Here is a 25,186-nt window from a genome sequence, read left to right as displayed (position 1 = left end):
ATTACTGTATTTATTTAAAATACTAATGCATTTCCAAAATAACTCATTAAGGCTCCAAAGTACTTTGTCTTTTGTTCCATTCAGAAGTTAATGACCTAGTATTGTGCTGTGTTCTTTGATTAAACTGTTCCTGCTCTTTTCACGAGACCTTCTGGAGATGATGAGAAATTTTAGCTTTGAAAATACAGTAATGGTGTACCAACACACACCACTGACTGAAATTATGACATAGATGACAACTTTGTTTGGGGCCATCCTGAAATATATATAGAAAATCAGAGACCAGTTGATGACAAACCAGAACTGGTGGTATATGTTTTGCTAGACTCCCATTCCATAATTTTTACCTAAATGTGGAAACCCTATAGCTGGATCCAAAAAAACTTCAACTGTTATTTAAGTCATTGCCGTTTCAAAGTTGGTTCTGAATACCTGCTCCCATACCTGCATTCTAAGCTTCTTTCTATACCTTGCTGTCACATATTTACATCTCTACAGAACCAGGGTGGCTGGAAGATGACACTGACAATGAAGAAAGCTAGCACTCTCGAGGCTCCAACAGGAGAGCGCACGAGCACCAACATTACCTTAGAATACGGAAAAGAATTTCCTTTGCTCTGCTCATTATCACTGCTTTGCTAAACTGAACATTTATACCATCTTATTATGTGTTGCAATATCTCACTGAACCCCCCCCCCCCCCCGTTTAGATTCTTATTTAGGACCTGTAGCAAGAAGGCCCGGCTCTGCTGTGAGACCTGCCATAACTCAGCTCTTGTCAGCTTCTCGACTTCAGGTTCCACAAAGACCACTTAGCGCCCATTTGCTCTCTGGTAGTAGCACCCTCCTGGAGGCTACAATCTGTGATGAGATGTTGCCTGAAGATGACGCCAGTGACTTGACACATGGTAAGGGAATACCTGGTTCCATTCTTGCCTAACCTCCCATTTGCAAACCTTTCTTCCAAAAGCATGTGTGCATGTGAACAGATGATTTAAAAGCATTCTTGCTCTCCCATATATTTCCTTGAATGACATGTATGTGCATTGGGCACAGACTTCTATTTTTGTATAGCTCTTTCAGCTAATAGGACCATGGAAATATGCACAGTGGGTTAAAAGGCATTGTTTGATGGCTCAAACTTCATTTCATTTCATTTATATTATTGCTGCCCTTCAGTAGGATGATCCACTATGTCATAGTGAGTTTGTCCCCAGCTCTCTTGCCATACAGATAGACAAACTTCTGCCTTACAGTGACTAGATGTAAAGAGACCACTTGACTATTATGTTGAGCAGAGCAAGGTGAGATTTGTCCATTATTACTATCTCCACCTCAGTTCACCTTTGCATGCTATTCAGTGGTGTCGAAGCAGTAGCTGTGCACCAATAGTTAAACCAAAATGGGAAAGCCTACTACTTCCTTTCCCTAAATATGAAAAGCAGTGAATGAGCCAGCTGTATTGTTGAATATGTTAAAGGGAATGGGCCGATAGCATGCATAACAGCCAGCCATTGTTCTTTCTCTTGCAGTCTTCTTTTGCCTGCTTGTAACCCCTCTTCAGCTGGCTAAATATTCGCTCCCTTGTGGTTCCCATGATGCTTGATCCTATGCTGCTATTAAGCTTTTTCCCTTGACCAATTTTCACCTGAATAGTGGGATAATTTTCTCTCCCTGACCCCCCCCCACTGAGCTTATGCTGCTCAGCTGCCTGGGAAACCAGTGAGAATGGTGAAAAGAGGGGGTTCAACTGAAGAAAAAAGTTGATCTTTATTTGTAGCTCTCCCCCTTCCTGCTGCTCTGATGATCAGTAGGAGAGTACATTCCAGACCATGTAAGATTATGCAGTGGGTCAGAAGCAATCCAGGGAATGCAGATTGCCCACTTCTGGACAAGACATAGGGGGGAAATGCATGTTTCTTAGAGATTATGCGTATTGACCAAAGAATGTGGTCAAGAATATAAAAAAAATTCAGTCACATTTCCCAAGGCCTGTTGGGAGAATATGTATATATTTACCAGTGTTGAAGAAATGATTCTTCAACATCATTGGACTGGCCATGTTGTTTGAGCAACTACTCTATTCCTAACTTAAAAATGGAAAGCGTAATGTGGTGGTCAACAAAAGAGGTTTAAAGACTTTCTCAAGGCAAATCTTTAAAAATGTAGTATAAACACCTATAATTGGGAAACACTGGCCTGCGAGCGCTCCAGTTGGAGAACAGCCTTTACCAAAGGTGTAATGGACTTTGAAGATGCTTGAACTGAAGACGAAAGGGAGAAACGTGCTAAGAGGAAGGCACGCTTGGCAAACCCTCACCATGATCAACTCCCGCCCGGAAACCTATGTCCCCACTGTGGAAGGATGTGTGGATCCAGAATTGGCCTCCACAGTCACTTACTGTTAATACCATGTTCATGGAAGACAATCTTACTCGGCTACGAGTGATCGCCAAAGAAGAAGAAGACCAAGAATTGTGCACAAGTCCCTATTCATGGAAAGATTATGGACACATTCTCCATGACACTTGGTAAATGTGCTCAATGGCTGGTTGTTAGGCACATTAACCATACAACTTGCATTCCCCTTAATGGGATGACGGTATAGGAAGATTTCTGTGGCTGTGAAATGGTAAACTGGAACAAACCCTCTTACTTTTCTTTTTCCAGGTGTCAGCAGAGTTATTTGTGGGAACCCCATCAAAGCTCTTCATGCACGGAGACAGAAACTAGGTGTAGGTTTTCTTTCATATGTAATTTATTTTTTCTTTTTCTTTTCTTCTTGGCAAGCCAGCATGTCATTAATTCTAGGGAGATAAAAGCTGAAGAGTTCTATAGAATTCCATAGATTTCTACTGTGTAGAAGACCATTCTGAGAAGAAACAAACTTTGAAAAAAGTTAATTGCATGTCTGTACAGCTCAAGCTGCAAGGCGGTGTAGGGCCTTCCACTCACTATGGGGTGGGATCCCAGTACATGAGAACATAGAGAAGTGACAGATATCTATCTAAACTATCACTGCATCCCACTAAACTGCTGTCTACTTTAATGGAGAAAATAAAACATTGTGCTTCAAGACGCTGGGCTTCTCCGCAGTTACGTTTCCTCCTCTCCTTCCAGGCACAGTCCACACTTTAAAGCTGCATGTCTGAGTGTCCTTTTTTTACTTCAGAGATTTCCCTGTGAAAACCCGCTCTCTGAAGCTCATTGGAGCAAATGGCAATCCACTTAAAAACCGAATTGATGTTTGCTCCAACGGGGAAAGCTCCAGGGCAAACACAACAACACTTGGGCCCAGAACTTTTAAGTCTGGACCTGTGCCTGGAAAGTGTGAATAAGTCCATTGTTGTAGTGAAGGGGTTTATAACAGGTATGTGTATCTGTGCTCAGAACACATAGAAGTGTGTTCTGAGTCCTTTATTTTATATCTCCTACTGGGTAGTTATTTTAACTTCATAAAGTCTTGATTTATTTCTCTTAAAGAACAACTAGAAGCGCACTGTGTGTGTATACACATGGAGTGGGTTTTTTGTTTTTTGTTTGCCACACATAACATATTCTGGTTCTCTCTGCAATATAGACATCATCCTTCATACAAGCCTTGCCTCATAATTATGGGCATTTTACAAGTTATATAAAAGCTACCTCGTGTCTTGGTCAGGCTGGGCTTCAGAGCGGCCTTGCACACAATGGAAGCCCACTGTGAAAGCTGATAGGGGCATTGCTGAGGGGAGGATCGCAGCAGGGTGCCCTGCCTCTCCTCAGTTCCTTGAATAATGATGAGTGCTGATGAAGGAAAGGACACTGCTAGGACACCACCATTAAACAAGCAACAGGTGGAATTGTCATGGAAGCAGCCTGCCTGGCCCTGCTGCTCCTTCATCCTGCAGTAGTCTGCCAGTCCATGCAGTCCACCCCATCTTTTGTGGCTCCACAGCAGTAGCCCAGTGGTGTAGCGTGCACTGGCCGTAATAAGAGGAATTCTTTACCTCAGAAAATGTTTGCGAGAGGAAAATTAACTTGTAAAAATCTGTGGTCCAGGAGAAACGAGACGTTTTCAGTCAAATATATAGTGAACAGCAGATGTGTTCTGACATTATTTCACCTATGTTGTAGCCTACAGTAATGAACCTGTTTCAGCCACCAAGTCAGCCGGCAGTACATCCCTTTGGCATTGAAGAAACTGATTATGTAAATACAGATGACATCTACGCTGAGCTGAAACTCCTAAAAGAGCATCACCTCCAGTAAGAGTTCAAATTTAGTCTTATTCAGACAGCTTGTCAAGTGAGCTACTCCCCAGATAAAGCAACCAGTGAGCACTGTATGGAATGAACACTCAACTATAAGCTGACTTGCTTCTGTCCAAGCCATGACCTAGGCGCAGGATACCTTAAGGATCACCTCCTCCTATACAAGCCTGAGTGCTGCCTAAGATCTGATGGAGAGCCCCTTCTCTATGTCTGTTGTAGTGGAGGTACTGTTGTTGGGGATAAGAGAGAGGGAATTCTAAGGGGTCGTACCTAAATAGTGGAATACTTTGTCCCATGAGGCTCAGTTGGCCCCTTCTCATGGTATTTTGCCTTGGCCAAAACTTTACTGTATTTGATTTTTATTGACTTTTTTTTACCAGCTTTTCCTGTTCTATCTGTTGCACCTGTCTGTTTTTAATTGTGTGTGGGAGTTTTTTAAATAGTATTGGATTTTATAGCAGTATTAATTGTTGCTATCTACCCTCAGCGATGTATAAGCACTAGAAGGGCAGAATATAAATATTTAAATATATATTTTGATTAAAATTATTAAATAAACATTGCAAAATATCAAATGGAATAAAGTAGTTGATAATATCAACCTTTAGCTTCTTTTCAGAAAACCTGTCTTGCTCCAAGATGCTCCGTGCTGCATCTCTTAGACCATTCTAAACACACACAAAACTTAAGGCATGTGAACTATGGAAACTTTTGTGACCCAGCACATTTACCCCATTTTTAAGGACCCTTGCTCACTAGATTATCCTGTTCTCAAAATTAGCATATGAAAGTTTAGTTCTCTGCCTGTTTCTTCTCACTGAGATAAGATAAGCACTTAAGCCACCTTGTGGCAGTTCTGAGGAATTGCCCTTCACGCTTAAATTCTGATGTAATCTGTTCCCAGAACTGATTTGTCACCTGTTAAGTCAAGATGTTCTTCCCACGGATGAGGTGGTCTCTTTTTACAGATTGGAAAACAAAGGTTGTACTAACAGAGATTCCCTGCAGACTATGTTGTACATCAGGAATAGGGAACCTATAGCCCTCCAACTGTTGGGGTACAACTCCCATCAGCCCCAGCCAGAATGGCCAATAGTTGGCATGATGATGAGCATTATAGTGCAGCAAACATCTAGAAGGCACCAAGTAACCATTCCCTGCTGTACATCTTTGGCTCACATCGTTGCCGTCAGTCAACCTTGCTGCTCACCTTGGAAAATTGTTGTGCCAGCATGATTGCTGTATGTCTGGAAGGAATGGTGTAGGCAAGGCTTTTCCTCCATCTCATCAATCTTTCTTTCAGGGTTTTTGTCCTATGTTTCAAATTTAGCATTAAAGTGCAATGGGGAGTTCCTGTGTCTATCTGTGTGATGGGACACACACCTACACCTACGCCCATTTTTTAAAAATTGTGTTAATGTATTCACAAAAAAATTAAATTGCTTTACAATTGCTGCTTCAAAAGCAGTTAACCAAACAATGAAATAAAGCCTCTTGAAACCATCCTATGAAAATTCATATCAATGCTAAAAATAAAAAACACATAAAATGGGGCTAATTTTCAAAAGCACAGAATAGTCTCCATCCATTTCTATAATGCCATGAGAGGGAGCCAAATGAACAGCTCCCAGAAGCGAGTTCCAAAGCTTTCAGAAGGGTTTTTGGTGGAAACTTTCTCTTTGTGGCATTTCTTCCAAAAAGAGACTTGCCAAAGCTCAAATCTGAACATCATCTAAAAGTGTTGCGAGAATACAGTGCCAGGGTTAAAGCTTGTCTCTGAAGGAGTATTGTAACATGGAGTATTTTACTCTTACTTAGATAGGGTCATTATATATCTTAAATCTATAGATTCTGGTGTGCATTATGTTTTTTAATGTGTCGGAACATGTGGTTTGGATAGGGCAGGAAGAAAATCAAACTTACTAGCATCAAATTTCTGGCAGGCACCTACAAGCTCTCCAAAGGGCAAATTCTCCCCAGGAGCTAAAAACAACACCAAGATTAAGTGAGGAGGAGGAACACTACAGCCTGAGTGACAGCTGTGATGAAGATCTGAAAGAAGCCACTCAGGAGGAGATCATGGAAATCACATCATCAGATTCTTCTTGCCAGTCCCGTCTTTCTCAGTCGTCATCAGGTACATTATCCTAATGATTAATGCACCCCTTGTTACTGACAAGTAACAGCAATTATATGCCTGCCTTAGGGTTTGTAGTTCTAAAGTTCCTTCGATATGTATGTATCTTTGGCAGATTTCCATTTTCTCTGTCAAAAATATGTGCATGGAATTATCTTTCCTATCCTTTTCTTCTGAGATACACACATGGGGATTTTTCTGGCTAACAAAATAAGCACAGGTTGGCTTGAGTAATTATTTTAGCAAACTTCCTATTTGAGATACCTATGCTTAAAAGAATCACAAGACCTGAAGTATGTGCTCAGAAGAGAAAGAGTGCTAACTTGTTTCAACATTGCATTTGCATTCAGATTACAATATTTTTGTCCCTGCCTTCTGATTTCAGAATATGAAGGCAAGGAAGAAAGAGAGAGAGAGAAAGCAGGTTGTGATGACAAGGTTCCAGAGACCAGAAGTTATAGAGTATGACAGGGAGGTGCATGTGAAGAAGCAATTCTGATCATTTAAACTACTGGAAGCCATAGGAGATCAGGATTTCCTTTGATTTCCCATGATTGAATGCCTGCCTACTTTCCAACTTTCCACAGTAACTATTGGGTTTTGTAACAAACACCAAGATTCTTTAGAAGCTGTACCAAGTAGAACGTATAGTGTGGAACAGAGAGCTTTTCCCATTCAATCTTTGTAACTTGAATGATGGGAAAGTTCAACTCATACTGACGTTCTGTGTACACTGCATAGGGAGTCAGAGCCATTCAATTTAGTGGGACTTATTTCTGTGTAAACGTGCACTGAATTATACTATCAGTCCTTTAATATTTTGAAACCTCTCATAGCTAAATAGATGGAAATTCAGGCCATTCTAATAAGAGCAAGAGTTCCTGGTCTAAACCCACCTCAGTTCATGAAAGCCTCTTAACTACAGTTGTTGTTGTTGTTCTTGTTGTTGTTGTTGGCATCTGTCTTTCTCAGTAGACAATGGAGGCGTGCACCTTTGGGGGTGAAGTCAAACTCAAACTGTTGGAAGGTTACAGCACCTGTGTTTGCCGATTTACGCTCTCAAGTGGATGGGCGTGAAGTTACATGCTCTGCTTTTAAATTGCTGTGCTTTCCCTTTGCATTTCAGATTCATTGCACGTCCAGGAAAATTCATTGCCCACCATTATAAAGCGCTCTATTGTACCCTCTCCTCCAAAAAGTCCCTCGCCTGCATTCGTACAGCGAGTGAGAACTGAGTTTGTTGGAGCTAGACGCCTGAAAGTGCACAGTTCAGAAAAGGCAGTTCTACCGAAGCCACAGCCTTCATCAACTCAGAACAGTGATACAGTGCAGAATGTGTTTGAGAAGACTACTGTTCAGAGTCTCAGCAGAAAACCTGATTTCTCCTTATCTGATACATCTATTTTAAGTCAGAGGCATAGGACTTTTGGCCCCGACAGCAAGCAGACCAAGAGACCTGTTTCAGGACCAGCAACAATTGGACCAACAAACATCAGGTTGGGATACCTAGGTAGCTCTTTCACTAGGATTGCTAAACCAAATGGAACAAATCCACATGGGATAAAGGCTGCTTCATAACATCCAGGATGGAGTGAACTGTGTTTTAAAGTTTAACCCATTGGCTTTGGTTTTAAGCATACCTAACTCTCTCTCTCAAGAGTGTGATTGCAGGCTTTTGATCTTATACTTACTGCTTGGTTTTCTGTTTTGGGTGGTGTTATCCTTCTCAAAAATGAGTTCCAAGAAGCTTCATTGACAACTTGCATCTAAGATTAGCTTCAGCTGTTCAGCACCTGTCCACTGCACATCTCCCTTTCATAGATTAACAACGGATCTATCTATCTGTCTGTCTATCTATCTATCTATCTATCTATCTATCTATCAACCTGCTTTTCAGAAAAAATTGTCTCAACAGGTCAGCACAAGGAGGACCATCTGGGAGGTTTGGAGGTTCCTCTATATACTCTTCCTCTTGCAGACGCATCAGCCTATAGTGCAAGCTAAGTTGCACCTGACACTTGCAACATATTCTCTATTATTATTATTATTATTATTATTATTATTATTATTATTATTATTATTATTTATGACATTTATCAATAATTTACTACATAAAATGTCTCAAAGCAACTCACAGTTGGGGAAAAAACCATACAAAGGCAAGTATTTAAAACAACATCAAAAGAATAAAACATTATTTATCCAAAGTGCTCATCCTGCAGTATTATATAAAGGATTAATCCTACACCACAAACTAAACCAAAAACACAAACACCAAAAACAGCTAGGTGCCATATGAGCCCAGTTAAGAACTAAAGGCCAGGGTAAACAATAATGCCTTTGGCTGGCACCTAAAAGTTGGTAATGATGGCATCAGGCCTATCTCCCTAGGGAGAAAATTGCATAACCATCACTGAAAAGACCTGTTCTCACGTTGCCACATTCCACACATTCACAGACTCTGGGCTCATATGAGGAGAGGCAGTCTCTAAGGTACTGAGGTTTGAGTTACATCAGTCTTTGTAGATGAAAACCAGCACTTCAAACTGAGGCTAAAAACTAACGGGCAGCCAATGCATTTTGGGCAGGATCAGTGTTATATGCCTTCTACTCCCAGTTGACAATTTGGCTTCTGAATTCTGCACTAGCTGCAGTTTACAAATTATCTTCAAAGGTAGCTGCATGTATGATAAAACACATTGCAGTAATCTAGCCTAAAGATTATCATAGCATAGACTACAGAAGCAAGGCTATCCCAGTCCAGAGAGGGCTGCAGCTGGGCCACCAGTCAAAGCTGATGGAAGGTACTCTGTGCCACCAAGGGCACTTGTGCTTCCAGTGACAGTAATGGGTCCACAGGTACCCCCAAGCTGCATGCTATATACTGTATCTCTGTAACTGAGTGGTGTGTTGTTCTCCATGGTAATGAGGTGGGACATAGGGGGTACAGAAAAGGTTTTATCCCTCTTTGTTGCATCCAGCGCATAAGGTTTAAGTGACTATACAATTCTAGCTTAGTCTCTGAAACATATTTGTGCCAACTCACTGTACTCTGGTGTTTCTTGTTTTCAGAGCCTCTGTAGATAGAAAGCTCCTCAAGATGATCAACTCTCATCAACCTGCTGTTCGCTCATGCACAAAAATGCCAGAGGGACTTGCAGTTCTGAACGTGGTCCGCCCTCTGACTGCCAAGGCTGCCCTGCAGAGCTTGCCGAGCAAGCCAAATATCTCAATGACGGCTCAAAGCAAGACTCCCAAATTGTAGGAAATGCCCTCAGCAGCTGTGCGTATGTTGTTGCCAAGTCACAGACGCTTTCAGCTGCTTTCTGTGTTTCCCATCTTCCTATGAGCAACACAGGCTGGCTTCTCTGACTCATCGCGATCTCTGAACACAGCAGTGCCCTAGGTAAGCAAAGCAGTTTAAATAAACAATTCGATTGACCTCAAACAAAACTGCTGCTGCGAATGGAGAATCTGCAACTCCCCTATCAACCATTTTGGCAGCTTCTGCAAAAGGAGGAATGAAAGCTTGTGCCGACACAGCCCTTTCAAGTGACTGTATGCCTGATGTTTACAGCAGCTGCATGCCTGGCCTCATGGCCAGGGTGGCCCCTTTGACTCATCCAGTGGGAGGAAGGTACAGACCACCCTTCAGCGTTCCCTCAGGTATCCAGCTGCAGCTACTTCCATGTGTCCAACTGCTGTCAAAGGGATGCAGTCCCTCTTGTGAAATCATACAACAAACTGGGAAAGCTGTGTAGAATGGAATTGAGTGTGCTTTGAGCAGGACTCTCGCTTTCAGAGCACATCCTTGATTCAGGCACGAACTTGGATCCCACGTTGATGTAGAAACACTCCATCTTGCTTGAAATCATTCTTCTCTATTCTTTTTAGCAGGGAAAAACTCAGTAGTTCAGAAGGAGTTTGGGAGAGGGGGATGGAGCACATCACTTTGTTTTTTTGTACTTGGAAGGAACTCCTGATGCTCATCCAGAATGCTGTCATACAGATATACCTGAATTGGGTGGGTTGTGTTTTCTCCAAGCCAGATGTCCGTTGTAAATATATTTGCAGTCCAGGCTGATTCCCAACAATCTCTCCTTTACCTCATCTTTTTCATGCGTTTTTACCACAAATGTATTTGCAATCAAATGTTCTGTAACTTTTTTTTACTAGATCAGTTTTAAAGGAATACAAGAATATGTGTGTGTGTGTGTGCGCATGTGCTTGTCTGCGCACACAGACACACACACATATTCAACCATTGCAGGGAGCCTACTCTACTTTTAATAACATTTATTCTGCTTTAGAATACAATATGAAATGCTATGAACTGGTATAATCTGATCTGGTTTGCATGACAATGTAAACAATTCCAGCAGGCCCCAGGTATGACATCTTATGGATAAAGTCAACATGTGAGCAGGCATTCACAGATGTTGCGAGCAGCAGTGGTTGTGAGCATGTCAGCAGGAGAAAGCATGCTGCCACAATCATGGGAATTGCTGCTGTCTGCATATGTGATAGTCAAGTTCACACTGTATATTTGTCCACACGAATCCCAAGGACAGTTGGGACTGCTTGCAAGTAGAACCAAAGCTATGTATGAACTGGCACTCAAGACAGGTATATTTCAACAATTATTGTGAATATTTTGAAACTAAGTACTGTAATTGTTTAAATTATTTTCTGGAAGACTATTTATAATACATGAATTATGCAGCATCCCAATCTGTAGCTCATTTCTTTCTAGTTGAATGTTTGAAATGCATAATGGAGCTGAAACCAAGAACGTTCACACCATATCGTCAGCTTGTCCTTTGAAGCCAAAACATTTAAAGAATATAAGAAGATTTGGGACATTCACACCCTTAGAAGGCATGCATTTCTGCAGTAAATGGAGCAGGGGATTGTAGGAGTAAAATCAAAATTCATAGAATGGTGGTTCCCAGAAAATGTGTAAAATTGGCCTTGGCAAAACATGCACCATTTAAGCCAGCTTCCTCCTTTACACAGTTTCACATTTTGCAATCATAATTAAAATTCTCCTCTGTATATAAATGGTGAGAGAGCAGGGGTAGCCAATATGGTGCACTCCAGAGGTTAGACTCCAACCCTCATCAACCCCAACCATCATGGTCAATGGTGGGCATTAAAATTCAGCAACATCTAGAGGGCACCACTTTCGCTACCCTTGGTATGGGGGAGACCAGCAAGTCTGACACACAATACTCCCAAGTAGCACTGGATGTGACCACAAGAATTCTGGGCAAAATTACCCAATCACATCCAATTTTAATAGGAAAAAAGCATATGGGAGAGAGGTGCTGCATCGTCCCTCAACCATCCTCCCAGATGTTTTCTTCCAGCTGGGCTCACTTCCAATCTGTCTCTTTTTATGTGGTAATATATGTTAAAAGACATGCCTAGATTGCCCCAAATGCCAAATTATTTTCCCAGTCCCCAGTTAATGTGTGAGTTTTATGTTGCTCCAAAGCCAACTAACAATATTGTTTGGGCCACCCCAATGTCTGCCAAGCGATAGTAAGAGATTTCAGGGGATTTGGCACTTGACCAAGGTTGTGTTTCTGTTGGGAAATCAAGGCACAGCAGAGACTAGCGTCTTTATGAAATATGGTTTATTCTACACATATTTACAACCTGGGTTTTGATGAAGAGAGAGAGTTCACGGCATTTACATCACAAGAGGGACTTGTCCTTCCCAGCAGCGCAGCCTTGGATTCAGAGGCATCCCAAGCGCCCTCCCCATGTCTCTTTCTAACAGCCTGCTGTTCTGCCCACTTCCTGCCCCTTCTTCCCAGAAACCCCAAAGTGTCTGTTGCAAAAGGACGCCCTCTCTTTCTGTGCTGACATCACGCCCCACTGTTACCCTGGGAACCTCCCCCTCTCAACTTTGCTATTGTCTTCTGCTAACTTAACACACGGCTGGGGGAAAGGACACCATCTGGATGATCAATTGTTCTTAATGGACTGGTAGTTATTTTATTTATTAAATTTGTATACTGCCCTCTCTCCATAGATCTGAGAGTGGTTCACAACATAAAACAGTTCTCCTGTTCTTAATGGCATCGATGCTATCAGCAATCTCCTGAACTGGTTCAGCATGAGTTTTTTCACTCGCCTGGCATCTTTCCTTCATACTTCAAAAAATTAGGGGTAAATTCTACCCCTTTACTAAATTTAAGATAATGGGGAGTCTCCCAAATTCCTAGCAATATGTAGCTTTACTTCTTTTCTCTGCCTCCTAAAGCCTCTTTCCCGTCACCATTAATGTGGTGCTGCTTGTCTTACGCCTTCCAAGATAGTTAAGCTGGCACAAAGAACTGCCTCGGAATTGGAAGGGAAAGTCACAAAGATACATGCCAGGCAAACTGCAGAGTTGTGCTGTGTATTTAAAGCCATGCAAACCACCTTTGCTGCTGACATTCATCAGCATGTCATCTAGCAGGACAGTACCTCCTTAGGTGCAGATCAGTGATAGTGGGCATGTAAGTCATATGCTTGAAGCCATATCTTGAGCGAGCACTCCTCTGTCCTATCAGGGACACCATGGGAAGTGTAGTATCCAGCGTAGTCTTGAATTCCTGAAAAAAAGGACACTGCTGTTACCAAACGATAGCAGCATTTAAAAGCAGGTGTGTGTGGCTGGCATTTGCCTTCAGGACTTTGATAAATATAATTATACACTTTATCCAAGCCCAATACTCTGCTACTAAAGCTAAATTACACGTAACAGTCATAGAAACTCAAGAGGAATCTTGGGCGTAGCTCTGTTTGGTGTTGTGACTGTTTCATTGCTGGCTGTTTTGTGACTTTTGGTGTGTCATCTAAGCAGAAAAAGGTGAGCTTCATAAACAAGACAGGGAGGGGGGAATCAGATCAAGCAACCTTGTGTTGCACCTCATTATCCCTGTGTCTCTATCTGTCACACACACACATGCGCGCACACACACACACAGAGAGCGCACTTATGCTACCTGGATGTGGTTTTAGTACAGCATACCCTTCCCGCCGCAGCGGTACCGTTTATCTACTTGCACTGGTGTGCTTTGAACTGCTAGGTTGGCAGAAGCTGGGACAGAGCAATGCGAGCTCACCCCGTCCCAGGGATTCAAACAGTCAACCTTCTGATTGGCAAGTCCAAGAGGCTCAGTAGTTTAGACCACAGCACCACCCATGTCTGCCTCAATGCCGTTTCCATGCTTCCGTCACGGTGTTCCGTTGCACCAGTAGCAGTTTAGTCATGCTGGCCACATGACCTGGAAAGCTGTCTGTGGACAAATGCCTACTCTTTCGGCCTGAAGTGAGATGAGTGCTGTACCCCATAGTCACCTTTGACTGGACTTAACTGTCCAGGGGTCCTTTACCTTTACCTTAGCATAGCATACTACTCAAATCAGCAAGCATAGTCCAGAACCTGTTATTATAGGATGAATGCTCCATATGTATGATGTGTTAGCGGCAGTGAAATCTATTAACATCTGCCCTTTTGTGGAAGTGTTGAAAGTATCAAAGCCTTTCCCACTCTTAAATATATCCAAGACCTCTGCCCAAAAGAGAATAAAGATTTCTCCTTTTTCAAATTTGGCAGAGAAAAGAGGAACATATTTGTCAAAGTTGCACAACAGACCTGTGACACAAGCTAGAGGCAAAAACATCTACTTACCGGTAACTCACTAGAAGTTAGGAATCTAAATGCCATTTATTTATTTGCCTTTGAAAAAATTGCCACCTTAATTCTACTAAAATACTAACTGGTTGTGCAGGGGGAGACAGGGAAGCAGAGCAATTTAATTCCTCCACTAAGGATTAGCAGTAACATTTTTTCCCCTAATATAAGGTCTGCCAAACAGCCTCTCTGTTCATCTAATTTTCAAGGTTCCTGGAAAAGGCACATTACATGCAAGGTTTTTTTTTTTTACATTGGTTTTAATGTGACTTGTGGGGCTACATAAATGACAGAATGTAATAGCAGGAAGCCTCATCTTTAAATAAAGGAAATTACTCAAGGCCTGAAAATGTGCAAGACTTTGGGAGGCGCCTCTTCCTCTGCTGCAGATGGATGCTACAGCAAGTCATAATTTCAGACATCAACACTGACCTAATGAATTAATAACTTGGAACTGGCAGGTGTGTAGGAAGACTTGAAATTATAGCGGGTTCAGCTAGGATACTTTTTACTTGTGTAATCACAAAATAATAATAACTGATCCCTCACATGATGTGAACCCAAGGTATCCAATGCTAGTCCTACTCAGAGTTGACCAATTGAAAGTAAGAAGCATGACTCTTGTGTCCATTAATTTCAGTGTGTCTACTCTGAGTAAAACTTAGTTGGCTACAACCCAGAATGCATGCATGCATGTACTTATTTTATAATATTTCCTGCCCTTTAATGTAAAACAGTTCCAGGACTGCATTTGCATGAGCAGCAATCACTGTGGCTCTTTCCGTGTGTTTTTCCATAATCATAGTCTGGCATCGGCACTTAGGGGGCAGGGGCTGTTTATAAGGGCCAGCATCTTTGTTCTGCCGTTGCCCATTCTGCTCATATTAACCTTAGAACAGTCCCTGGGACTAGTTAAAATGCTGTCATCTTGTAGCGCTGCTATCCTCACGCTATGCAATAACCACTGGTTCTTTACAATCTTTTTTGGAGTTAATGGGATTTGCTGCGCACTGTGAAATTGTTATTTAAGTAGACACACTGATATGTATCTAAGCAAGCAAGAGGTAAAGAAAATAGATTTCTAATTTAGCACAAAAGAGGGCTTTCCAGCTGAAGTGCCCGGTGAGTCAATGTTGAGACTTAGGTATTCACCCAGCCACCATGTACTCTTCCTTCTATTTCTCCTATTCTTTCTCTTGGGACTTGCCTATATTATCAGTTTATCCTGGATTAGAGCTAAACAAAGGATGGGGATTGGAAAAGGTCCAGATGTTCCTTCTAAAACATCCAACCCTTGCAGGTTAGCAGAACAGAAGTACTTATTCTCCTTGAGCTAGATTCTCCCTCTGACTGCCACCTACAAGCTTTGGATGTACTCCTACAGCCTATTGTTTCTTCAAATCATCCTGGTCTAAAGGAGCTTTTATACAGATAGCTAAACTAACCCCTGCTCCTCCAACTCTGTTATATAAAGGAACCCCTGGATGATTCCACAGTCTATACTAAGCTATGTTTCATTCACTCCCTTTTTATGAGGAATCTACCCAACACCATCCCTTTTTGGTCCTTCCATCATTTCTCAGGCTGTAGAAAGTCTGTTTCCCCCCTCCCAAAAAAATTAAGAGCACAGTCTCACTAGGTGTACTTGCCCTTGGTGCTACTTCTGTCTGTTTAAAGAGGCGGGTATTAGATGGGCAGAGATCTATCGTGCAGGTGAACAATGTCAAAACTCTGCATACATTCACCATAACCTTTGCGGTAGATACTTTTTATCACCCTGTTTATGTTATTTAATTGATCTCCTAACTAGGGCTAAAGTTTTTCCAGCTTTTTTTTTTTTTTTAATAATGTTAGCGTGCTTAACACCATAATGCTGTCTAAAAATAAGAAATAAAAAGCTTTCTGGTCATTGCCATTAACACTGCTGCAAAAATGCCAATGGCCAGAATGCTTCAAAAAAAATTTTTTTAAAGCATTATAGCATTGTGGTGTGACATGCTATAGTGCTCTTTTATTTTTTATTCTTTATTTCAAAAAAAATGTTTTAGTACTAATTTATCTTCTGTATATTTTGGAAAGTTTCCTATACGTTGCGATGCCTCTCAAGATATTGTTTACAAATTTGCCATGAGGGTTCCTAAAGTGGGGGTGGTAGTCTTCATTAATGTTTGACATTGGCTGCCATTGATTGGACGTTGGCAGACTGAAACATGTCTTTAGCGTGACGGCCCAATTTTTGGTGGGACAGGTCCAAACTATGCTTATTTCAAACTCTACATGAGGGCTGCTGAAGTGGGGGCAGCAACCGACTGCCATTTTGAATCAAGATGGCAGACTGAAATGTGACTTGGGCATGTTGTTGTCCAGTTTTTGGTGTGATGTGTCCAACCTGCACCAATTTGGACACCTTGGAATATATCATTTCACTATTTAGCAAATTTGGCATGACAGGCCAACTTGTGCCAATGTGGATGCCTCTGAAGATATTGGCCAACTCAGCATGAGAGTTCCTGAGCGGGGAAGCAGCGAACTTCATCTATGTTTTGATGCTGGGTGCTATTTTGAATCAAGATGATGGACCAAAATGTGACTTTGATGTGACTTCACTCAGTTTTGGTTATGGGTCCAAACGGTGCCAATGTGGACACCCCTGAAGATATTGTTGCCCAATTTGGTGTCATTTTGCCCAATTAAGCATCATGAGTCCAAACTACGACAATTTGGATGACTTGAAGTTATTGTCCCCCAATTTGGTTCCAAGATGGAGATGGTCATCCTGCTCTATGTTTGGAGGCTAGACACAATTTTGAATCAAGAGGGCATAGTGATAGTTGCATATGAGATTTCCTAAGGTGGAAGAGGTATTTTTTGTCTATGTTTGGATACCATTGGATGCATTGAGCCCTGCATCGGTGGGGGGGGGGGGGGCATGCACAGCAGCCATACTCACAAATCATACTATCCATTTAAAAATCACAATATGTTTGGGTTTCTTAGAATTCCCACACAGCACCGGACACTTTCTGCTAGTTGTACTTGTACTATGAATGGAGAAGGAAACCTCTGTTTCCTGTTTCTTTATTCCAATGTCTGATTATCCAGCAACCTTGGGCTCAGAGGTGCCTACACAGCATTTACAGTACGACTCTGGGGAGGCCACTAACCTCTCCATGTATTTGTTACTAATGAACATACTTACTCTAGCTTCTGGTTCCATAATTTGAGGCTGCCATGTCTGAAAAGCAAAATCTCCCTCGCTGGTTGAAGAACTGCTATTCTTTTCTGCCAAAGAACAATAAAAGCAGAGTGCCTTATTAGCACTAAAATCCTCCCCCCCCACACACACACATTTTACAATTTAATCTAAACTGAAGATGGTGTCTAAAACACCCCCTCCCAACTTTAGAAGAATCATAAACAACTGGACACCTTTATCTAGACCCACAGAGCAATGGAGGACCACAATGTGTTTTGGAACTCACACAATAGCAAGTAGGGCTCACAATTTATCCCTGTCTTACCACACACTTCATTTAACTTCTTAGCACATGATTCCACACGCTGCAGAAAGAACAGAGCAACTGGGGATGTTGGTGGGGAGAACATATTCATGTGTTTGGGACAATCAAATGATGGGGAGGGGGACATAGCAATACTTGTTCATTTAAAAATGTATATCCTACTTTTTGAGTAATTTCTTCCACAAAGTAGTTTACAATTTCCAATTAAAAAACAATATCTAACAGTAAAATAAGGGTGCTTCAGGTAACCTTGACCTAAATGATTCAGAGCAGGGGCGGGAAACCTCAGACCCAAAGGCCAAATGTGGCTCTCTGGGTGCCTCTGTGTGGCCCTTGGGACACTCCCCATCTCCTTCCCAGACTGTAGCCTTCACTGGCCCTCATCCCCTATGGCACTTCACTTTCTCATTCTGCCTCCTGCCACTTCCTTTTCCTCTGCTGTCTTCCAGTTCATGCCCCTTTCCTTCCTCTTCATTGCTCCGCTGCCAGTCTGAGACATGAAAAACACAGTGCACTGAACGAGAAAGTAGGAAACTTCCTCCTTCAGCTCTATGTACTTTGGGGATGGGGGGGGAATACCCACCTTTGCCATGTCATGTCAAGGAGGCAGTGAATAGGGTGCTCAATGGTTTTGTGGGCACCGGGGAAATCCTCAAGGGTGCCACTATGCCCATGACCACAGATTTAGGTACTGTAATTAGATTGCTCACTGCACATTGGTATTGTTTCTTAGTGTGCATCTACAGTAAATGAACCTGAGCCTGTGTTTTGTGAGATGTTGAGAGATTTCTGTCCCCCATCCATTAAGTTTCCAGGATATTAGGTGGAAGGGGAAACATTTTTATTACCCATACAGTGGTACCTCAGATTACAGACGCTTCAGGTTACAGACACTTCAGGTTACAGACTCCAGTAACCCAGAAATAGTACCTTGGGTTAAGAACATTGCTTCAAGATGAGAACAGAAATTGTGTGGCGGCAGCGGGAGGCCCCATTAACTAAAGTGGTACCTCAGGTTAAGAACAGTTTCAGGTTAAGAACGGACTTCTGGAACGAATTCATTTCTTAACCCGAGGCACCACTGTATTTAGGTCCCTAGTGTAGAATTGTCCTAAGGGGCTAACTATATGGTATGTGTACACACACCAAATGGAGGCCCAACACCATTCTGAAAGGAATAAAACTTTGGAGGAGGGAGGAAGTATTTTGAACAGAGTAGGGAGGACAAAAAGAGGGAATGCTTCTCTCTTTCAGTATCTACCCTTTTTGTGCTTCACATTTGTCTTCCAAAGCAGCAGGGAATGGGAGTGGGGAACTGCTTAGAAGGTGATACAGAGATGGGAAATGATGGCTAGGAAAGAGCTAAGCAAGCAACCTATCTTTGCTGATGCTCTGCTCAAAACACTCCCTCCTAGAGTTATTTTTCCTTCTTTTTTAAAGAAGGCACCAGGGCTCCATACCATCCGTTTGCATGTGACGTGTAGTTAGTTCCAGTTATGAAAAAATTGAATTAAGCTATGCTTCTAAAATTATTTTTTATTTATTTTGACAAATATAGCATAAAATTCTTCCTTAATGCACATAGCAGTACACAGATTATATTTAACAACAGATATAGTTAAAACAGAGATCCTTATGTTGACTTGCATACCCATGAGTGGAAGCAAACTTTTTGAGGAAACTGAATATAAGCTGGAAGTTTCGCTGCTTGCATCACTGCTTTTCGTCCTGATACCTGTGGCACGACTAAGCAGCATTTTGCTACTTTGTGCAGAATCAAAAGAAAAGTGTCCATGGAACCTGAACAGGAAAAAAAGAAGATTGACCGAAGAGGAAGCTCACCCTGTTAAAAGAGTCAGAATAAGCATCAGCTCCTTGCAACCAACACTATCCATTTCAAACAGCTTCAGGGCAGCTGCAAACACGTCACACTGGTGCATCTGGGCACTGAAAGTGATCAACCTGATCTACTTTATATTTTGGAAAGTTGTTTGTACACTGTGCATTTGGACACCTCTTGAACACCTCTGTCATAATTTTGCACAATGCTTCCTGAGATCATGGAGCAGGTTTTCGTCTCTTTGGATACAACTGGATGCCATTTTGAATTAAAATGGCAGATCAAACCTTTCAAGACTGCACTGTTCTAAAAATCGGTGCTGGCATCTAAAGATTTAGAGCCACAGTCTTCAGAGTGCATGAGTTGGATATGAGCAGTGTGATAGTAATGGTATGATTTGCACTTAACACTAAACCATAGTTTGTTTTAAACCATGGTTTGTTTAACAAAATGTGAGTTAACCACAAGTTGCCTTACAGACAATCAAACAAAACACGATTTGTTTCTCCAACATTTGTTTGGCTTTTGAGTTAATCTTGCCTCATGCCTTTCTAGTTTTGTGAATTTATAGAAGACAGGGAGTGTCAAACAAGCCATGGTTAAGGAAAGGTGCACATGTAACACCAAACATGTAAAATAAACCAGGATTTGTGAGCCAATAACAAATAATGCATTCAGCTTGTGGTTTGTATGCAGTAAGCAAACCATAGTTAAGTGGCTCAAAAGGGGTCATGCATAACACTAAGCTATGGTTTAATAAACCATGGCTTAGTGTTATGTGCAAACCATTGCATGATACTGACTGTACTCCATTCCTTCTACCTGTTTTTCACCAGCACACTCCTAGATTGAATCTCTACCTTTTGTTTACCAAGATGCCTGAAGTTCTACGAATTCGTTGGGACGAAGCTACCTCTGGCCTTGAAGGCAAGGACTCAAAAGTTTCATCATCTTCACTGAGTGGAAATTTGTCCACTGAAAGGTCCACATTATCGCTATAGGCGTCTGCAGCTGCCATGAAGTGCTGAGGACCTCTATATTGTGAAATAATCTTAGAAGATGAAAGTGAAAGGAAAATAAAGTTATTCACCAGACTTTAACATTTATATAAAGACTCTCCTCCCTGGAAGAGAGGGGAGTGGTTGTGGGCGGGAGACCGAGCTCCACCCCTGGTAGGGGGCCTTAGCCCCCTCCCCTCCTTACCTGGCTGGCGCCCACGCCCACTGGAGGCAGCCAACCAGGTGCCTCAGGGGGGCGTGTGTAGCAGCTTAATGCTGTGGCGCCAGCTCCGCCTCCTCCTCATTCGTCGTCGTCCCTCAGCAATACAGTACTGCTTTTCAATGCTCCCATGGTAGTTGACAATTTGTTATATCAAAGAATGAGAAAAGGACGGATTCTCTCAGGATGGTATTCAGAAGTGGATGGTAGACATTCCCTCTTCTGCTTTCCCCTCAGGGCATGCAAGTCCTTTAGCATGTCCTTCATTCCCAACAGCCATAAATGTGTATCAGCTGTTGATCCAGAAATTACAATCGAGGATCACATACTTAGGTTTATATTCATTTATTCAAAATTTCACAAGTGGCCATTAATATTTAGCTGCTGGCTTGTAACTACTAATGCTCTGCTCCAAACAAGCTGTGATGCCATTTGGTGGCTGCACCTGATGTTCTTTTCGGGGCAGGGGTACTATAACTGACACACAAAATAAACACACAGAGATACACTGTTCCCTGGATGTGGGAAACCAATTGCAGCTTCACTCGCCATGTAAACAACACCTTTAGTCACAGAAATGCCATAGGTCTTTGGTGACCTCATTCAACAGAAACCAACCCCAAGGCACAGTTTGGGTTCACATAAACCTCTCACTGTTTACAGTGTGCATAACAGCCATTTCATGTATATTCATGAGCTCCACCACACTCAAATACTGTTTCATATTACAAATCTATGCTTAAGTTTACTCTGATACAATGCCACCCTACGTCATGGATAGCCAATGTGGTGCCCTGCAGGTGTTGTTGGACTACGATTCCCATCAAGCCCAACCATCATGTCTAGTGTTGTAACCCAACAACATCGGGGGAGGGGGGGTCCCACGTTGGCTATCATTACCTTAGGATGGTCAACCTTTTGTGCCTTTCCCCCTTTTTAATTTTTAAAACTAAGAAAATGATAACACACTGTACATCCCTTCTCCTCCAGACTATTAAACAAAGCAATTCACCTGGCCACGGTAGTCACAGAGGCAGGTTGTACATTCTGGACCCGTTCTGAAAAAATGTTGCCTGCTTAGTGGCATGTTTGAAGCTTGCTCATGAGCTAGGTTGGCCCCTGCAGCCCACACCTATAAAATATAGTGCAAATGGACAAGGCACAACATTAATGCATGACCTACAGTACTTCCCATTTTCATCTGTAACTGTAGCCTGGTGGCCTGTTTTTGCAAAACTCATGGGGGGGAAAGCTACTTGGAAAGACAATTTGGAATGAAGAGGAGATCCAGTAAGTGAACCAGTCCAGAAAACTACTACTAATTTGTTAATCCCTTTTGGCTTTGCTCATTAAATTCCTCTGCAGTCAGGAAATCTGCTTTTAAAAAAAACCCTTGTCTGGCAAAGATAAATGCTTGTGCTGATGGAGCAATTGTGTTAGCACGATGTTAAATTCCACCCATATATAGTCTATTATTTCCCCGTAGTGCTGGTAGAAATACATTCTGTTTTGTTGGTCAGAATTACACATTTCTGGGAAAGCAGCAACACTTCCCATACAACCATTTTGCTTTTTAAAAATATTTTTGTACCCATAAGCACATAGTACAATTTAGAAATATATCAGATGGAGACAATTGTTTCCCTCTTCCTTTCTTTGCTCAAACTCAACTTTTTTTAGGATATAGAAAAATTTTATAGCAAAAATAACTTTTTAGAGTTCTTAAATCCAGTGGGCTAACTTTCAGTTCATATTGATGTCATCTGTCTGAAGCAAAATGTTTTGGACTACCTGTGGCATGAAATTATTGTTCAGCAAGATAATATCTTATATACCGTAATTTCCATGTATTAGACGAGGTTTTTTGACTCAAAAATCATGTCAAAAAACTGGGATTGTCCTTTACACGGATATTGGGGGGGGGGGAGTTGCGAGCTGCCAGCCAGCTGGTTGGCAGTCGTGCAACTCCCCCCCCCCCATGCCGCTGTGGGAGGTGTGTATTCTAGGGCAGTGTTTCCCAACCGGTGTTCCGCGGCACACTAGTGTGCCGCGAGACGTTGCATGGTGTGCCGCGGGAAAAATTAAAAAATTCGAAAGATATCCGGAGAGGCGGCCTTCAGGCGAGTTTTAATTTTAATTTTCCTTCTCCCACTTAATGCCCCACGCTCGCCCGAGCAGCTTGCAGTCCTCGGTAACCACGGCGACCCGAGGGAGGGGAGGGAACAGGGAAGTCGAGGGCGGCGGCGAGCCGCGATGACGTCAGTGGGCCGCGCCGCCTCGCCCTGGCACGGTGTGAGAGCCCCAGCTAGTGGCGCGAGCTTCGGAATAAGTGGGATCCGCGTGCGCGAGACCGAGATCGCGGGTAAGGAGCTCAGCCCTGGGCAGGAGGAAGCGGGGCCGCGCGTGTGGGCCACATCCCCACAGAGAGCGAGCCTCCCCCGGCCCACCACTCCGGGCAGGTCCACTCGCATGAGGGGGCGGCGATGGCGACGGCCGGCAGCTTGCCTGCAATGCCATCCCTCGAGCAGGCGAGGAGCCCGGAGGCTACCAGATGCGAGTCCTCTTTCCCACCCTGCTCGGGAGTCCAGAGCACTTGGTCGCATTCAGGATCTAGAGTGGGGAAGCGGGGCTTGTGTCTGGGCTGGACACATTGGGCTGCCTGTGCCGCTCGACCTGCGGGGAGAAATCAGGGTGGGAGTCACGACCGTGAGGCAGGGCTGCCAAGTGTGGCAGAAGAGGACACGGCCGTTGCACCTGTCCTTAGGTAGGAGCTTCTTCCGTGTCGACCTGCTGCCCTAAAGTCTTGGCTTTTTTCTTGGCTTTTTGGCGGTTGGCACAGAAGGAAGGCAAGGGGGAGGGGAAAAAATTGAAACTTACACTTTCGTGCGTCCCTCCCGGCGTGACGCTGCGCGCTGACGTCACGGGGCTGTAATGGTGGTGTGCCTCGAGATTTTTTTCATGAAACAAGTGTGCCTTTGCCCAAAAAAGGTTGGGAAACACTGCTCTAGGGAGCGTTTCCCGCAGCTGCGTGGAGGGGAAGCTGTGCACACCAGCCAGTTGGTTGAGTGCAATTCCCCCTAAAAAAAGAAAAAAGCTCAACAACTTTGGGCCATCTCCCCTCATTTTCTTTAAATTTAGTCCCCCAAAATAGGAGGTGGCTTATACATGGGGGCGTCTTATACCTGGAAAAATACTGTATCTATATCTATATCACACTCAGGATTGGGAAGCAGGAGAGGTCCCTGCTGCTTACTGTGATGTGATGTTGTGCAGGCAGAATGGTGCCATTCGGGAAACGATAGATAGACACTGGGAAGTCTTTAACGCACTGCTGGATGATGTAGCCACTTAAATCTATTTCCTTGTTCAATAATGTATTGAAGATTCGGACAAATTTGCCCGTGTTATGTACACTCACAATCCTTAATGGTCCTGAACCAATATGGCATCTAGGGGAAGAAAGTGGGAAGAGGAGAAAAAAGATGGGTTAGGTATGACTGATTTAGAAACAATTGGTATGAGCTATGCTACTTATGGGCCTGTGACGGAATATTTCTGGAGTTGTTAAAGTGTAAGGCAGACAAAGGAAGTAAGGTAAGAGATATGGGAGAAGGGAGGTATCTAGGGCTGCCATATTTCAAAAAGTGAAAATCCAGACAGGTGGTGGGTTAGAAGTCAACTGAGAGAAGCACAGGCAGTTGTGAAGAGAACAAGTCTTCTCACAGACCAACTTAGTCATCTGTAACTCTTGTACAGTGGAAGCTTGGTTTCTGAACGTCTTGGAAGTCGATTGTTTCAGTTCTCGAATGCTGAAAACCTGAAAGTAACTGCTTCGGTTTTCAAACGCTTTTCAGAAGTCAAACGTGCCACACGGCTTCCATATTGAATTTTCCATAAGCAAATGCTTCAAGGAATGCATGCTTCAGTTTTCGAACGTTTCGGAAGTTGAAAGGTCTTCCAGAATGGATTACGTTCAAAAACCAAGGTTCCACTGCACTTAGTTTCCAGTATAAGGAAAATGGCGGTCTGAAGCTACAAGAGTAGTAGCAGCTGAGACAGTTGTGAATTTGTCTGCAAACATAGTAGAATTAGAAAAGGATTATTTAGGGCAAAGCACGGATCACCAACCTTTTCTTGCTCATGGGTGCATTTGCAAATTGGACAAAGTGTCATGAGCACTACATGCACACAATGGCCAAGCACACTCTGTAATCTTTCTATTGGCTGCAACAAAATGCTTTTCACAAGCCTAATTTCAGCAGGGGAAGCAAGCCTCTGAGAACCAGTGAATGCCTCTGCATGTGCAACTGCACCCATGAGCACCACCCTGACAATCCTGGGGTAAACTATATTTGGGGGTGGGGTAGGAGAGATCACATCTATACAAAGTCTAGATTACGTACACTCTATGCCTTCAAAGCACATTCGAATAACATTTTTCTCCTCAAAGAATTCTGGGCACTGCTGTTTGTTAACATGTGGGTGTGAATTGTAACTCTGTGAGGGGTAAACTACAGTGCCCAGAAT

The 25,186-nt window shown here is 42.8% G+C and overlaps 2 protein-coding genes across 6 annotated transcripts in view; one reads left to right on the top strand and one right to left on the bottom strand.

Moving 5' to 3' along the window:
• The window catches only part of LRRC56 (leucine rich repeat containing 56), a 38,607-nt gene extending 27,490 nt beyond the window's left edge, over positions 1–11,117 (top strand). For 4 of the 5 annotated variants that reach the window (XM_028735568.2, XM_028735559.2, XM_028735575.2 and 1 more), the window contains 6 exons: positions 711–908; positions 2,671–2,735; positions 4,117–4,247; positions 6,197–6,390; positions 7,517–7,886; positions 9,463–11,117. In XM_028735568.2, coding sequence (XP_028591401.2) covers positions 711–908; positions 2,671–2,735; positions 4,117–4,247; positions 6,197–6,390; positions 7,517–7,886; positions 9,463–9,655 — 1,151 coding nt within the window. In that variant the 3' untranslated portion in view covers positions 9,656–11,117. Of the gene's footprint in view, positions 1–710; positions 909–2,670; positions 2,736–4,116; positions 4,248–6,196; positions 6,391–7,516; positions 7,901–9,462 lie in introns of all 5 variants that reach the window. The other variant, XM_077931897.1, reaches the window with a different exon arrangement.
• Positions 11,118–12,054: 937 nt separating this feature from the next.
• The window catches only part of LMNTD2 (lamin tail domain containing 2), an 80,243-nt gene continuing 67,111 nt past the window's right edge, over positions 12,055–25,186 (bottom strand). The window contains exons 11-16 of the mRNA XM_077931849.1: positions 23,913–24,108; positions 21,672–21,791; positions 20,302–20,492; positions 19,253–19,401; positions 17,280–17,362; positions 12,055–12,995 (exon numbers count right to left, since the gene is read on the bottom strand). Coding sequence (XP_077787975.1) covers positions 12,849–12,995; positions 17,280–17,362; positions 19,253–19,401; positions 20,302–20,492; positions 21,672–21,791; positions 23,913–24,108 — 886 coding nt within the window. The 3' untranslated portion in view covers positions 12,055–12,848. The remainder of the gene's footprint in view (positions 12,996–17,279; positions 17,363–19,252; positions 19,402–20,301; positions 20,493–21,671; positions 21,792–23,912; positions 24,109–25,186) is intronic.

This window comes from Podarcis muralis, chromosome 1 (genome assembly GCF_964188315.1).
Source record: "Podarcis muralis chromosome 1, rPodMur119.hap1.1, whole genome shotgun sequence".
Taxonomy (NCBI): domain Eukaryota; kingdom Metazoa; phylum Chordata; class Lepidosauria; order Squamata; family Lacertidae; genus Podarcis; species Podarcis muralis.
The sequence above is the reverse complement of the archived record's forward strand: the minus strand, read 5'-3'. Positions and strand labels throughout refer to the sequence as shown.